General features: G+C 43.2%; 2 protein-coding genes across 2 annotated transcripts; one reads left to right on the top strand and one right to left on the bottom strand.

The window, feature by feature from the left end:
* Window positions 1-2791: 2791 nt before the first annotated feature.
* tmem14ca (transmembrane protein 14Ca) lies at window positions 2792-4481 on the top strand. Its single transcript, XM_084461326.1, has 5 exons — window positions 2792-2871; window positions 3594-3678; window positions 3778-3879; window positions 4038-4125; window positions 4289-4481. The coding sequence occupies exons 2-5, from the start codon at window positions 3603-3605 to the stop codon at window positions 4350-4352; spliced, it is 330 nt and encodes a 109-aa protein (XP_084317452.1). The 5' UTR covers window positions 2792-2871; window positions 3594-3602; the 3' UTR covers window positions 4353-4481.
* Window positions 4482-5296: 815 nt separating this feature from the next.
* Window positions 5297-13282, bottom strand: mak (male germ cell-associated kinase; the record flags this gene model as incomplete). The annotated part of the gene is made up of 15 exons (XM_084454054.1): window positions 5297-5457; window positions 5607-5708; window positions 6149-6268; window positions 6955-7053; window positions 7656-7802; window positions 7979-8118; window positions 8340-8533; window positions 8689-8967; window positions 9232-9399; window positions 9613-9784; window positions 10147-10279; window positions 11177-11259; window positions 11883-12004; window positions 12131-12185; window positions 13182-13282. The coding sequence occupies 15 exons, from the start codon at window positions 13280-13282 to the stop codon at window positions 5297-5299; spliced, it is 2076 nt and encodes a 691-aa protein (XP_084310180.1).
* Window positions 13283-16953: the final 3671 nt, after the last annotated feature.

Genomic DNA, 16953 nt, shown 5'->3' with positions numbered 1-16953 from the left:
TTTTGCTTTTACCTGAACGGATCCTCTCACCTGGCAATAAAAACGGTGTAGGCTACCTGCTGGCGCATGCGCACTGTGCTGGGTGTGTAAGAGGGCCAATCTACCTGGAGAGGTGAAAGGCTCTTTTGTGAGCCTATAAGATCTCACATCTGTGGTGAATGCTCATATGGAAGGGGGAGCATGTGTGCATCTTCTTAGGCGGAAAAACATATTTTTTTCAATTATATGAGCATAATTCAAAGTAAAACAACCTGTTTGAAAATACAATATAGGCCTATAGTGCAAGTGCAGCCACAACCGAAATATAAAATATATAGGCCAATTTATTTCTAAAATACGCATATAGCCTAGGCGATGAAACTGTGCCTGTAAAAACCACCAAGTTCACTTTATTATTACTTATACACAATCTCACATGCGTATTGGGGTCATTATTTATTTATCAGCGGCTTATTTCTAATACATACTTATGTAAACCCCTCAGGCCAGAAGTGAATGAGCTCAGATCTTCGAGGCACAGACACAAAAAGAGCAACACGTGCGCGCGCCCTGGTGATAATGGTTAATGATGGTCCAAACGCCTTTTCTTTCAAATTCTAACGGGACACATGTAGACTCACTCGATCCACTGCGCTAAGGAGACGGTTAGGCTACACTGAGAAATTGAGAACCCGCGACAAACGGTTGTGCTTAGTGAGTGTAAAGTGTTGGAGAGAACTCACATAATGGGGTAAAAATGCATGATCATTTCGGAGGAACTCTTATGTTTACTTAATACATTTATAGCTTATATCTTAATGTCCCATGCATGATATGATTCTCAAGGCGACATTCGAGTGCAAAATGTTCAGTTACCAGAATACCAGAAACATTTTATTGTGTACTCTAACATAGACGCAGAATACTATGGGCTATAAACTATTTTGGATTAGCATACAAGCAGCGAGGCAGAAGATATGAAAACTGAAATCTTTTCTAAGGCTTCTCCAGACCAGCAGGACATAGCTACCCAGCATAGGCCAAAGTGCACAGTGAACGCTACAAGTGTGTTGAGGACTTTTGGAAAGGATAGACTCCCATTTGAATTGCCAACCTGTTTGTCTAAGGCCGGGTTTCACCCACTTCCACCCTACCACGAGCCCCAGGCGCAGTTTCAGTTCAGCTTCATAAACCGCGCAAGATGTTTAATAGGCGTCGAGAAGGACTGGGTGCTCCTTTTGGGCATGAATAAAATAAATCCAAATTCAGTATAAAAAAAAAGAAAGAAAATAATATTATTCATGATTAATATTAGGCTCTGGTTAGGCCTATTATTCTTATTAATAGTTATTGTAATTATGAATATGGTTATTGTTGCTGTTGTTATCATCATCATCTTTGTTATTATGATCATTATTAGTTTAAAATAAATCAGAAATGCAACCATCACTCTGTCTTATAGGCCAATCTCACAACAGATAATTAAAAGCTCCCTACATATGTAAATGGTTTAGGCTACTAATATAGCCTAGGCCAATCTCTTCCTAACATGCTGATACTCTGTTAAGTGAGAGTACATTTTTTCAGTATTGCCTAATCCTCGTGCGTAATTTGTACCCAAACTAGGTATCCAAACGTACCCTCGTGCGTTACTTTTACCCAAATGCTGGCAGTGTTCTCTGGTTGTCTTGTTATATTGAACAAGCGATTAGCGATGAAATACCATTCTTGAAGTAAAGGAGAATCAAAAGGATTTGAAGTTACAGCACCACTCCGCTGCCTGATAACTTCAGTCAAACATAATTTACCAATATAATAACTTTGTCTTCAATTCCTCCACTCAACACCCATTGTCCACAATCCCATAGTTAAGGATCTTCGTGACGGATACACTTTATTCAAATTCAAAAGATGTGTCTGTTTCAAAATAACAAAATCGGTGGTTTACGATTTTCAAGTTATAAATTGGAGGATGATAACTTGTGTTCTGGCGCCATCAAGCGTTGAGGGGAAAAATAGCGGCTCAGAAAATGAATTTAAGACAATTAAATAGTCTACAATACAATTTAATATCCACAATATCCCTCATGTAATTAAAACCAAATGAGAATGTTTATAAGATGCATACCGATGAGGAAAAAGTGCCAAATCGGTGCTCATAACTCATAACAGGTGGGCATAGCTAAAACCATAGACCAGGCCACGTTTGCCATCTTCATATGTAGCCTACTTATAACAGAAGTCCCCCTAATCATTTTATTGTGCTTATTATTTCATATTATTAAAATGATTAACATAGAATACTTCTGGTTTTAAGATGAGCCAGTTAGCTTGTATAATAATCAGCTTTTGCCAGTTTAGGTTTACAGAGCATGCACACTTTGCAAACTGATCCTGTGGTGTCATCTTGTGGCAGTGTTTTTTACCACATACTGCTTGCATCCCGTCCAATTTACTGAATTTATGACATAACATATACAAATATATATAAAAACGTAAGCATTTTAATTTATCATTAATTAATGTAAGTGTTTAATAATACAGTAGGCTATAGCCTAGTCTATAGGTAGGCTTTCTGAGCCACTGTCTCATAGAGATAGGGCCTACATAAGTAGAAAAGTTCCACAATATAATCTGATAACCTTTGTGAAATTTGCAACATACTCTGACTGACTATAATCCTATTACAAATAGCAAGTACATAGGAAATAGGATCTATCGAACTAAGGTAGGGTCTGAGGGGTTGATTTGGTACTGAGCCCTTAGAATAACTCGATTTCCCATCTGGCCTTTCGCATTGCGTCGTGACGATATCCGCTGTGACTGCATCGTCATTGGTAGATCGTGGGTAAACTGAGCGTTAAAGGGCATACTGAAGGGACAAGGTTGTACGTAAGTTCATGATTATATTATTATTTCATATATCAGAAGAGTCATAGTGATCATATACATCACATAGGCCTACAAGTTGGCTTGTAATGTAATGTGCCAGGGTTTGCGTGCGCCACGGGCTTTGGTGTCAGAGCACTGATGGGCCGCTTGACTGCTCCACTTCAACACGAGACATGCATGTTTTCTACTAGTCTCGCATTGCAAGACCCACAATAACATCCAAAGAGATTTTCAGCGAATTTCATAAGAATTCCAGTATTAATTCTAGTGAGTGGATGTGGATCATGGACTGTGGATCATGGAGCTTCCTCGTACCACGAGGAAGCTTAACGAGCAAGTGTTGAATTGTTTTGCAACAACGAGAAGGATGATACTGCTAGACTATGGAGAGTATAAGAAATTGTCGTCTTAAATGTCTAGCTGAGTGAGTACCTAAGACTGGAACGAGGAACTGATTAACACTAAGCGATTATAAGAATTCCAATGGACCCGTATTTGTTACACATGGCAAATACACTTTCTATTCTATTTTTGCCTAATGTGCGCACAAAAGGCTACGAAAAGGCTACTGCAACCTAGGATAGTAATAGGTTAGGAACCCGACTGTTTCTGACAGCTGACATACATTTCAGCGTGATGCTAGTGTGGTAGTGTGTTTCTAAGACGTGTCCTTTCGCTACGTCTGTGAAGTAGGCTAGCTGACAAGTCCCCTTTCCTTTCAGCTGTTCAACATGTCTGTTGATTGGGTAGGATATGGATACGCGGCTCTCGTTGCATCTGGGGGAGTCATGGGTTACGTCAAAGCAGGTATGTGTACAACTTTACAATGTATATCCTTGTGACCACCAGGTTATAGAGGTTTCTTCCGTTCATCGTTCATCTTCGTTCTATCTTGGTGTCTCCTAGGTAGCGTCCCCTCCTTAGCTGCAGGTGTTATCTTTGGAGGCCTAGCCGGGTTGGGTGCCTATCAGATCTCTGAGGATCCCAAGAACATCTGGGTGTCTCTAGGTCAGTTGTGTTGATGTTGTCGTCCACTTTCCAATGATTCATTCAAATGCAAACGATTTAACATTGCATAATGCGTCACACTGTAATAATTTATACCAATGGCATTGTGTGTTGCTAAATTTGGCTATCGTGACAATACTACCTTTTGTGTCACATAGCTACATCAGGAGCTCTGGCCGGCGTCATGGGGAAGAGGTTCTATGGCTCTAGGAAGATGATGCCAGCAGGCCTGATGGCAGGAGCTAGGTAACCAAGCTGTCATGGTACCCATATCCTGTGGGCCTACAAATGAACCAACCAAGAAAGAGGGAACTGACGAGAGCAGGGCTCAAAACTGTTTTCCTTGGGGAAACAAATGTAGATTATGTAAATAGTACAAATGTAATAGTGTGTTTTGTTTGTGTTTCAGTCTGCTGATGCTGGGGAAGCTTGGCATTGGGGTGCTCCAGAAACCCCAGAAACCCCAGTCGTGAGGTGAAGCTCTCTACAGATACTGGTGTACAAATTCCGCTCCATTCTCTCACATGTAGCTCAAATTTTAAGGAATTCGGAAGCAACCCGCCATCCTCTGTTGATTATATGGTATTTTGTATAAAATGTACTTAAAAATCTTGTTTTGTATAATTTGAATATGCGTCCCATTTTTTGTGTCATCTAAGATTGAGCTATCACGCAGCAGAGGTGAATTCGTTTTGATGCTGTGTAAAATGTTTATAAAATTGTTGGTATTTATTACATGCATTTTTATACAATATATTCTGTACAGTAGGTAATGGGATTGAAGTCAAAACTTTGAATGCCACATTTTAGCCACATATTAGATGTAGGATATGGCTGCTCAAGAGCGTATTATAACAAAAGGTGTGTTACTTAGCTGTGCACAATAAGAATGCATTACAAGAGGGATACCTGTACATTTCCACTTTGTCATAAGTAATATAACATAAACAAAAGGCTTAAAAATAATAGAAATGCATTGTCGCAACTGAAAAAGCTATATTACAAAATTAATTACTGGTTCTAATCTCTGATAGTAAAACAAGATGTGTCACTGACTCGCAATATTACATTTTCGGGCTTCATCCATTAGATGAAGCACGTTTGCGTTGTCGGATGCAATCTCCAATAAGCTTCCATTTCTGCTGGTATTGAAACCCACGTACAGAATGTCTCACTGGCATGTTTGCACATATGACAAACAAACTGAAGCCAGTACACAAAGGCTTAAAAATGTCTCCTGGAATTTTGGAATACTTTTGTTATACACCCTTCCTTCTGTCCTTGAGGTAGTCACTGATCGGAAATGAACGCAGCAGTAGGCTAACTTAGACCAGTCCTATGCGGTTGGGTGTGTGGATCCCTCAAGAAAGAATGTTTTTCAAGTATGTGAACTTGGCCTGGAGGGTAGTCTCTCCCACTATCGGTTGCCTCCGTATTTGGAAGCCCAGTCTACTCTCCCGTGGACGGGCTGGGCAGGTGGAGCTCTGGTCAGGAGGTTCCCAGAGGTCTTCCCCAGGGCGGAGTAGCTTGGGCCTTTCATCTGACTCCTGTCTGGTCTTCTTCTCCAGCCCTCATAGTCTGGAAGAACGAGGAAGTCAGAGTCACCCACACATAAGCACAACTCCCTGTTCAGTACAGTGTATATATATATATATATATGGTCAGGACCCCCCCGGCACACACACACACATTGTCACTGCCATGACCCTCTAACAACATTGCATTACCTTCATTACTTTCACTCAAAGACGAGTTGGATGTGGGCTTGGACGATTTTTTGTCCGATTTTTGTTTACCACTTTTATTATCAGGGGAAGGAGACTTATCAACTGAGAAGATGAAGAAACAGAAAACAGATGAGGATGAAGTGAAGACATGGAAATTGAGAAGAAATCAAGAGAATGATGGACAGGATCGACCAGAAAGGATTGTTGGTGGGGATTTCAATGACGCGTGGTCCGTAGCCTATACTGTGTTGACCCATCTCATCTCATCGTCCTCTCCAACATAGTCACTACTGTGTATGGACCATATCTCCAGTATGGTCACTGCGGTCTGTCATACCGTTGCCGTCTGTCATGTATTGTCATTATATGTTCTGTTGTATGTTATTTTACTATGGCAGCCTCAAGAATTTCCCTCAGATAAATACAGTTTTTAGAATTGAACTGAATTGGATAGTTCCAGTAACCATGAGGACCTTTTCATGCAATGTCGCCCCAAAGAGTATCCTCTACAATATGTTGATCTTGAATTTAGAAAGTCTCACTTGTGCGCTGGCCAGCCAGAGGAGCGAGCTGAATCCTCTGACCAACAGACCCAACTTCTTTCTTCTGGAAGGATGGTATATACCCACCGGAGAGGTTGTACTTTGCGCTTACAAAGTTTCCTGAAAGACATGACGTTACATTTACAATTTAGTCATTTAGCAGAGCCTTTTAGCTAAAGCAACTTACAAAGTACCAATGAGTACATTTGTCTAGAGTAAGTGAACCAACAACATCCAAGTCATTGTCAGTGAAGCTTTCTACATAAGCCACCAGAGATTGAAGTCATACCGATTCACAACAACAAGCGACACCCTCTATTGTAAACAAACCTTGTTCAGAGATGGTCACCAGTAGCTAGGTTAGTAGTCATTGTTCCCTCCATGGGTACTGTAGATTTTTCTTAAAGATACCACAGTTCTCGTGACCTTGGCCATGTAATTAGCCACCGGTTCTCAGGTCCTTGTGTGTATTGGAGCCCTCTCGCCCGCTGTGCCTTAATAGGCTCATTCTCATGTTAACTCACAAACAGCCTGAACGCTGCATACTCAGCCTGAACACTGCATACTGATGTCAGCCACTGCAACCGCCTTGCAGGGTTGATTTTGCTTACGGTACTGTAAAATGATACTTGTGAAAACAAAATGCATGCCCGCGAAAGTGTTCCACTGTTACTTATCATCATATTGTTACCGTATGTTTCCACGTACAGTAGATCCTTAGAAAATGTATCATAATAATTCAGATTGAGTCTATGAGCATACTCATGAATATAAGTTATTCTGAAACTCTGGCTTTGGGAATATACCTTTGGCAGGATCAATTTTCTCCAGTACGTGCTCTTTTACGACTGATTTGTCCGACGATTTGTCAGAGAGGATATCAGAGGGCTTGGCGGTACTTTCCTCTACCCAGAGTGAAGACAGCGTTATGAAGGAGACAGACATGTAAGCAGAGAGGGAAACACAGTTAGAGTGAAGGAGAGAGACGTGGACACAGAGCCTGAGTGGTTAGATTCGCTGGTACGCTGGACAGTGAGAAACACTGTGAATTGTGTGGTGGGAAAGACAGTATGCATATGCAGGAGTAGATGGGTGAACACATGAAACACGAGAACAATTCAACTATCCAAACTAAATGTAGGTGGGGGGTTAAGGAGAGGGAGGGGGGCCATCAAGGACACTTGATATTAGATCAGAACAGTCTTAATCTCATGAATAAGGAATTGACAGAACGGGAGAGACAGGGGGCCTTGCGGGCCCCATATTGTGTGTCTGTCTACATGACAAATGAATAATGGAGGTCTCCCGTCTCCTGAGTTGCTTGATGCAGACACTTAAGCTCACTCTAATCACTTGGCTTTGTCCCCAGCCAACACTACAGATCAGTCAGATCTGAGGCATTAGCATCGGGGGACTAAGTGTATTGGTGATTGGGGCCCTTTGGTGACATGCTGGCGTAGGAATGGGTCAACAGGCTCATTCACGTGCTCGGGTGACGTGGCGTTACCTGGGTGGACTCTGGTGACAGATAGGCCTCCACCAATGGGACCCAGCGGTTTGTTAGTGGCGTTGGTGGAGTTCTCCCACAGGTCTCGAAGTGTGGTCCCACCTGTCTCCTTGTCCCGTGGTGTAGAACGGTTCTTGCCAATCAATCCTGAAAGCAAGGGATATCAGTTTAAACGCTGTGTTAACTGACATGCACTGTATCCATACACTGATATGTACACTATATGTACACTGATATGAATAATCTACAGAATCTCAACCAGAGTAGCTAGTTGAGATTCTAGTCTAGTCTAGAGATGCTAGTCTAGTCTAGTCTAGTCTTACCAGGGAGATATCTGGATTGGCTGAGATAGTGTTGTCTTGCTGAGGAACCTGGGAGCCCAGAGTCAGTTTGGCTCATCCTGACATTGCTGGGTAACTTGGTGACTGTGCTGAAGGAGTACAGGGGTTTGTGATCTTTGGATCTGGAAGACCAGAGAAAAGAGGTAAAGCACTATCTGAGGAATCCGTTTTGCTTATCGTGCTGCCATATCTGTAAAACAATTTCCTCAATGGAGACACATAAGGGATTTAGGGAACCTAAATCTGAATCAAAATGTCTTTCAGATTTCATGAAAATGACTAGAAATCAGTGGGAAAAAATGACAATGACAACACTGACGGCCCTCCAGGCCGTTTCTCTCACTGTGTGGTGTGGAGCTCCTTGGGGCCCCTCTCCTCCTCCATGCCCAGGCTGGGCTTCTTGGAGTGGGACGCCGCGGCCTCTGAGGGCTCCAGTTCGTCCCAGCTGTCGGAGGTCTTCGCCGCCGTCTGACCCCAGCGCCTCCGGCCGCTCTTCATTCCCACCGCGCTGTTCTCGCCGCCCGCCGCCCCGGCCCTCTGCGAGAGAGAGAAAAGAAGAAAAAAAGAACACAACCGCCGAGTTCAAAACTCAAATAGATACGTCGTCTCTTTCTCTGGTAGCGGTGGCTCCAGAGGCGTTCACGCCGAATTGATCTCTGGCGATACACGCTGAGCCCACACACAACGCTCACCGTTTGAATGTGACCGGCCGCACCGCGAGGGGGTGTGTGCTGGTGTTTGGCGCCCTCGGTGTGGTGGTGCTGGTCCGTCTGGGGCAGGGGGATCTGCTGCAGGGGTCTGGCGTCTGGGGGGGCCTTGAGATGGGACGGGGACTCGGAGGAGGACTGGGGCTCGGCCCTGGGCTCGCCGGCGCGGGACGGCGACTGTCGCGACGGGACCTTCCGCGCGTCCTGGCTCTGGGGCCGCGGCCCTAACACCTGGCCCACCTGGAAGTAGGGATACCGCAGAGCCTGCGGGAGAGGGAGGAGGAGGAGGAGGTGGAGGAGGAGGAGTTGCGGGAACAGGAGGGGATGGAGGTGGAGGAGGAGTAGGAAGAGTAGAAGGAGGAGGAAGGAGGAGTAGGTGGATGGGAAGGAGGTGTAGGAAGAAGAGGAGGAGAAGGAGGAGTAGGAAGAGTAGAAGGAGGAGGTGGAGGAGGAGGAGAAGAGGATGTAAATAAAGAGTGTAAACGTAAGGGGAGGATCCATCCATCCTAGCCGGAGCAGCCTACACACCTGCACGGCGGTGGGTCTCTTCTTGGGGTCCCACTGGAGGAGGTCCTTCATCAGAGCGATGGCCTCGCCGCTGGCGTTAGGGATCAGGGTCTTCAGGTGGGTGGGCACACACTGGGGGAAACGGAAGTTCATGGCCGAGGACAGCTGGTAGCCCTCTGGCCAGTCAAACTGACAGAAGAGAGATTATAATTAGAATAGGGACTCAGATTAGAATTAGAATAGGGACTCAGATTAGAATTAGTCTAAGATTAGATATTTCAAGATCGAAAATCATGGATTTCATGAAATGAGAAATGTATAGATACACAATATACAGTATACAAGTATAGATAGATATAGATAGAATATACAGTGCTAACTTTCAGATTCTCAACTGCTCACCTTCTTCACCGTCCCCAGGACCTGGCAGATCTTGAAGATCTCGTCCACCTCGCTGTTCCCGGGGAAGAGAGGCCTGAGGGTGTAGAGTTCAGCCATGATGCAGCCCACCGCCCACATGTCTATAGGAGAGCTGTAGGTGGACGACCTCAGCAGCACCTCTGGAGCACGGTACCTGGAGACACAGCAGAGGACATGTGAACACAATAGAATGAATGGGATGTTTTCCTTAAAAACTCACAATAAGGTGTTTTAGAACATTCTGTTTCCATCTGGATGGGGGGTTGTCTACACCACACAGCTGATAGAGACTTATTGAAAGCGGACAGGGGTTTACAGATAAAGTTTATGTTTCATGATATCATTAAATGTACCCTAGCCTACTGTACATTATTTTACATAGATTTTTCTCATGAGATGAAGGGAAAACATTTCACAAACTACTGGTAATATCATTTAATTCTATAAAATGCTTCATTGTAGCACTAATGGGTTGTAACCCCATCTCCACACACACAAACAGGCATGACCCCCTACCATCTTGTTGACACATAGTCTGTGTATGGTGGGCGAGAGCGGATCTCTCTAGCCAATCCAAAGTCAGCTATCTTGACCAGCTCTGGACCCATGCAGAGAAGATTCTCTGGTTTCATATCTCTGTGGAAAAAACCTGAAGAGCGTACACACATTAATACGAATGCATGAGTGAGTAGGGGTGTAACAATACACTAATCTCACGATACGATACGATACACGATATTGGGTTGACGATAACAATACGATACAATACACTAAGGGCAGGTGTGAAGCGTTGCAGTAGTGTTGCTGTTCACACCAATAGTGCATTTCTCCACATTTCTACTCCACTACACTTTGTGAATTTAGAGCTTAACTGTTGTAATATCATGGATAGGCCTAGAGACAAAAGATGTGTTTGTTACCAGTGTTGTGTGTTCACTGATATACAATAAACAAATATGTTTTCACCTTGACGATACGTATTGTGACGTTTCTGTATCGCAATATATTGTGGCACGATATATTGTTACACCCCTATGAGTGAGTATTTAATTGCACGGCCTACATCATGGACACAGACATAGTCCTCCATGATCGGATGGGATAAGTAGATGAGGATGATAAGACTGATAGACGATGGATCAGTATAGTACATTGCCAGTTTTTTAATGTCTAGCTGAGTACCTAGGACTGGAATGAGGAATTGATTAGCACTGAAAGATACTGTAAGGACAAACGATTACAATAATTCCAATGTACCTGTACCAGTACTTGTTACACATGGCAATAAACTTTCTATTCTATTTTATTCTATATGCATACATAGTGCATATAATATAACTACATTTAAATGAAATAGGCCAAGATCAAGTTTAAGGATTGTCATGAACTCTATCTCTCTCTCTCTCTCTCTCTCTCTTGACTTGAATTTAATACACAGTGTTTTTGGAAGCTTCAAGCACCTGAGAGAGAGAATTATGTTAATAACACGTAGAGAATCATGTCATGTTATGCAAAGAAATTAGCAGGAGAATAGCATACATCTTACCATGCTTGTGTACAAATGCCAAGCCAGACAGCACTTGAAACAAGATGTTTCTGATTTCATTCTCAGTGAACATCTTATTCTCCCTGGCAAAAAAAGAAGGCATGCAAAGAAAAAAAGAGAGGAGGAGAAAATAAAGAGAGATAGAGCCCATAGAAGTGCATGCAGCCCATTGGTTGTGTGGAAAATCACCCTGTCTGGTAAGCACAGCATTTCAGCACTGGACTCCACACTATGGTTATCCACACTTCTGTACACCAAAAGCAGCAAGGAAGACAATGTGTCTGTCCAATAGAGCCAAAGATGAGATGAGCAGGACAGAGTTGAGCCATTTTGAGGCAGAGGGGCAGCTCGAGACACCTACCATGTTTATGGATAAAGGATAGCCCTTGCAATATCTGAAAGCTCATGTTTCTGATCACTGACTCAGGGAATAACTTGTTTCTGCAAACAAAGAGTTCATAGAGTTGTCACGCACTATAACAGACTGTTAATATTACTTTGATAGGACAAAAAATAGCTAAACATAATTTCTTTCAGGGTTCATATCAGACCTGGGTCGAAATACTTTTAAATACATTTCAATGATTTATCTGTGCTGACCCCGTCCACCTGACACTCCAGATCAAGCAAACAAAGTAATTGAAAGGTTCTCAAAATAGTATTTCGTCCCAGGTCTGGTTCATATTTGGAAGGTGAATCCCCTCACCTGTCCTTCATCAGCTGGTAGAGATTTTCCTTCATGTATTCAAAAACAAAGTACAAGTGGTCGTTTTCCCGAATCACCTCCTTCAGCTTCACCACGTTGGCATGGTTGAGCTTCTTCAGTGACTGTGAACACCGACAGCGAGACAGGCCAAAATGAATAGGGCTGTCCTGTGTCACGTGACTGATGCTCCATAGTGAGACGCTGAGTGTCCCTCAGCTAGTCTTCTGTTTACATGAATCAGCTCTTACCTTCACTTCCCTCAGGTTCATGCATTCTTCCCATGAGTAGAACTTCCGCTTCATTCTGCAGGAGTAGATGGTCCTCATTAGTATAGTAAAAGCATGCGTGCCAATGCATCTCTGCCCCTTAGTTTGTCATATCAAACATAACACCCAACTCATGACATTGAGGTGTTCATTAGTGTGAATGCTGAGTAGGCATTCACACTATTGTTATTATATTACAGGTTGCTATGTACAGTACAGTAACACACACATACACCACCTGGTATAATGACACCTAGCCCGCTGAGGAACCTTATATTCTGTTACCCCATCTGGAATGATGTAACAGGGACAGGACATAAGGACACTGCACTCCTCTTGGGGAGCCTGTCAGTAGAGCCTGCCCCCAGGCCCGTACACAACACACACCCATCGACACTTTCACTCTCACCGTGGCAAGTATCACTTTGCATAGTAACCAAGTGCTCCGCCGTTTAAAAAAGCACACTAATACATTATTGAGCTTGGCCGCTCTGTTCAAGGGAAGCCTTTTAGTTGGTTTGTTTCCGCTAGTGATTGCTATTCTTGCACTTTGCCTTCAGCACTAGATTATGCTCTTAGTTTGTTTTAGAAAGGAGATGCACTTGTGAGTTCTGGCAAGTAGTAGTACATACAGTAAATGCAACCATTGGAAGTCGCTTTGGATCAAAGCGTCAGCTAAATGACTGTAATGTAATGGCATACAATGAAGCCGCAACCAAACACATTTGATTACTAAACATATTTTTGAATACTTTTGTGAAATATAGACTACGAATTGTGGTATAAACTACCCAGTGACAGACCTCTCAAGATAGTGCGCCCTTCTGCATGGGTTTACCTCTTTTTTTGTTACTGTACATTAACTGTAAGAGGCAAAGTGTCTAATGAATAAACTGCAAATCCACTTGGGACTGCCATTGTTCATAGAGAAAGGGGACTGAGATATCCGATACATGGCACGTTGCTATGTACAGTAACACACACCCGCCCAGAGACGCACTAACATCATCATCATCGTCGTCATCACAGTTACCTCTTGATGGCCACCAGTTCCCCTGACTCATTGCTCTTGCCCAAGAGCACGCTGCCGTAGGTCCCGTCGCCCAGCTGTTTCATCGTGGTGTAGCGATTCATCCTCTCACACTCATTTGCCTGACTTCAACTTCTAACTAGCGGGTGACTTCTCCTCCATATAGGTCCATGTGAGACAGTGCTCTCTCTCTCTTTTCTCCCTCTTCTATCTCTCTCTCTTTCTCTCCTGTGGAAAGGAGGTCAGTTTTCTCGCTCAGTGTGCAGCAGAGGTGCTCGCTGGTGAAGTTTAGACTACGTCTTTCAGCAGTGATGCGTCTCGCACTTTCTCCTGGCGGGTCCCATCGCTGGCGGTCAGGTTACAGGTCGCACGCCACCTTAGTAGACCGTCCAGACTGAAAACAACAAGGAGGCGTCGTCAGCAAAGCCAACTGACCAAACAGGATTTGTGATACGGTTCCGTAGGTGTAGCACGCTCTGCAGAGAAGAGGGGTCGAAGTGAGGGGTGCCTCCTCTCCTCCACGGTGAACAAGAGAGGGGTTAGGAGGATTAGGCGTGTGTGACATCAGATGGCCCGAGAGTCTGATGTGGCTGTCGGAGGAAATTAATCACACTTATACACACACACACACACACACACAGCCTGTTGAGATTAGACCCACAGGTATGTAAATAGGTTACCTGCGCTTGCACTGTCCCAATCGCTCTGACTGGCAATTGGATTTCAGGCCACAGCTATAGCTCTACTGTTCAGGCTGAAAGCTACAAAGAGCTGTATGGTAAAGTTGCAGCGGCGTAAGTCATAGCTTAGCAAAGCCTGTGTGTTTTCATGAAGCTAGTCGTGTTTCTTTCTTGTGTTCAAAGCAACACGCCCACAGATATTAGGCCTATGTCACGTCAAGCAGTTCTTTTGGCCATCCTGTTTAGATATGAGGTTGAGGAGCTATAAAAAAAAAATATATAAAAATAAACCTAATACAATACAATAGTCTTGATATGTAGTGTTTGGGTTTGTGGCAAAACGTTATTCTATAGCTAACATTACAGTAGTAGGTCTATGATAAGTGAAAATAGACCAAAACATTGAAGATAATATGGTATGGTTATGCGCGTATTCTGGCGAGACCATTTAAGGTCACTCTAGTAAACAAGATTATCGTCTTATTAAATCAGACCAAAGAATGAACTTCGGTTTTGAAGCTGCTCTCCTTCAAACATCATTTTCAAACGATCACTTTCTGACAACCTGTACCCTCCCTGTCGACTTGCCATTTGTCGACTTGCTATATGCCTACTTAAGATAGGCTAATTATTTTTTGACAGAACCTTGCATGTGGAATAGCTTATAATTTCACAGCTCTCCCCTCGAGTTGCTTTCAAGTAGATGGCCAAATAACCCCCCTATGTTTTCAAGGCCATATGTGCTTCATTCAAAGAGAGCAAGGGAGGTGAAGAGAGTTTGTCGTTCAGACCTCAGGGTAACAGATTGCAGGCCTGCACTTAGCTTACACGTATTGTAATCTGTTAGAGAGGGATTTAGGGGGAATTAGAAAGATGTATCTGGAGCACAGATGACATTAAGAAGCTACTCAAGGTCGATGATAAATTTGAAAGACACAATTTACCCACCTAGTAATAGCACGTTTCTATTGTTGTGTTTTCCTCATGTTTTCTCAGTGCATGACCCTGAGACCCATGATGCCTGTCATCGTAGGCTAACACAATAAGGATCTCAGAATACTGACTACTGGACTGGACTAATAGGCCTATTGTAAAGGGAATTTTTACTTGACTTTTTAAGTTGATATTTTTTTAAACTAAGCCTATAGCCTACAGGCCTATCTGGACAAAACCCCGTCTATCTTACTTTCAATTTGGACAGTTACATTTAAAATGTGTAAAAGATCATATGAATGTAGCCTAACGTTACCCTTACTGTTGCAATAAAATTTCGATTGTGTGTAACTGAACTGCACAAGGCATTCCTCCTTTTAAGACTTCAGACAAAACGCTGTAAAAGTAGCCTCTAGTATCTGCCTTTCAAACTTTATCTTGTCCTCTAACTTACCATTTTGGGTGTTGTTCCTCCCTCCGACCGTTTTCTGAGCATGGAGATAGCCCAAAAGTCTGTTGAGATAAAAATTAAATAGGCGTTCTACTGTTTCGATAAGGTGCAGTAGCCTACTGCTCTCCTTGGTAACGTACACAGACTGACGCAGGCACTGCAGGTGACTATGGCGCAAGGCTTTGTGGGATTTGGAGTTCATGGAAGATTCCTTGAACAAAACGGGGGCTTGTTTTGCTCAAATAATCCTGTGTTTATTCCTTAGGGGTTTATTCTGGTCTGAGAACACTTGGAACAGGATATTATTTGCTATCGGAAACGTCGTGGATTTCTTGGAAAATCAGCATGCATCGCATTACACAGGCAGTATTTGACTCAAGTAGCTATCTTAACAGCGACCTCTGGCGTTAAATCTTATATCCTCATGAATGCTGGTGTGTAACTATTGACATTCGCCGCCCGGGGGCGCTGTTAAGCTAATCTATTTAAAGCATAAACTCGCTCACAAACTTGCACTCGATAAAACATGCACATGTGGCCTCATCCCTGCGAAGTAGAGGCTGCTGTGCAATACCACGGTTATTAACTGGTTATAACTGGTTATAACTGTGGGATACGCAGGGGTAAGGAAACATTAAAGGGATGAAGTTCTGGTGGGTTGCGAGAAGACAAGAAAGAAAAGAAAACAATTCATTAAAAATCCACAATGTTCAAATTATGGAGCATTTTTATGTTCTCTGCTTTGTTTCCTTCTCTGCTGATTTTATTTAAAGCACTTTGTAACACTAATTTTGAGCTATAGCCTACAAATAAAGATCGTTCTTCACTATTTTCTATTTGGTTACATCGCCCGTTACTGTATACACTGTATAGCCTGATATTTTATATTTTATCAAGCTACTTACAGTTTATTTATTCACTCAAAATGGGCGAAATAGCCTACATAATACAGAATAAAATAACGTGAAAAAAGGCGTGTAGGTGAGGTTGAAACCCCAAGTGAATAAAAATAGAACATAAGAGATTGGTGAGATATTTTCTTTAGTGTGCGCCCATGTTTTACCCGATGGTTTGAGAATTATGATTTTTACTCCATATGCAAAACAGGCACAGACTAAAGAAATGTCTGCCGTGGTGACACACCCTCTCATGTTTGTACACTGCACTATAGGCCTGCACAGCAAAGCATTTAGCTGCTGCTGACTTACAAGGTCAAAAGGGGTCACCATATCCTATAAAGCAGAACGTTGCAGCTGACGATTATGTGACCTGACTGTAGACTACTGTAGCCTACCCATGTAATAAACAAATAGCCTACATAAATAAAAATGGGCACACAGAAAATCACTCATGGTGACTACATCCTCTCTCTTGATTGTCTGGCCTCGCGTTCGATCACCTTTCCTGTCCTGTCCATGACACAGGAGAGGCGGGCCTAATCCACGTAGGTTCTATCTTTAAACTCTTGCCAGGAGGGAGGGAGATAACGGATGCAATTTCCAGTCTAAGTAGATAAGCCATGTTCATTAGCTAGAGTAAGGGAGCCTTTGGCTTCCCGGCTGGACATCACACCCTACAAGGAACCGCTTCGCTTGCGGGGAGCTTGCTACAGGTGCCGAGGCGAGCCTGATCCAGGCCTCGGGATTTCTGAATGAAGAATAATGATTTGAGTCCAAGGTTTCCACCGTGGAGGGCCATTTGAAAAGGGGCA

Source organism: Borostomias antarcticus (assembly GCF_949987555.1).
Source record: "Borostomias antarcticus genome assembly, chromosome: 2".
Classification (NCBI taxonomy): domain Eukaryota; kingdom Metazoa; phylum Chordata; class Actinopteri; order Stomiiformes; family Stomiidae; genus Borostomias; species Borostomias antarcticus.
The sequence above is the reverse complement of the archived record's forward strand: the minus strand, read 5'-3'. Positions and strand labels throughout refer to the sequence as shown.

Bases quoted from the DNA above. Each gene is read 5' to 3' on its own strand.
- tmem14ca (XM_084461326.1), top strand. From the start codon at position 3,603: ATGTCTGTTGATTGGGTAGGATATGGATACGCGGCTCTCGTTGCATCT. The intron at 3,679-3,777 runs GTATGTGTACAA...GGTGTCTCCTAG, and splicing joins CATGGGTTACGTCAAAGCAG to GTAGCGTCCCCTCCTTAGCT. The intron at 3,880-4,037 runs GTCAGTTGTGTT...TGTGTCACATAG, and splicing joins GAACATCTGGGTGTCTCTAG to CTACATCAGGAGCTCTGGCC.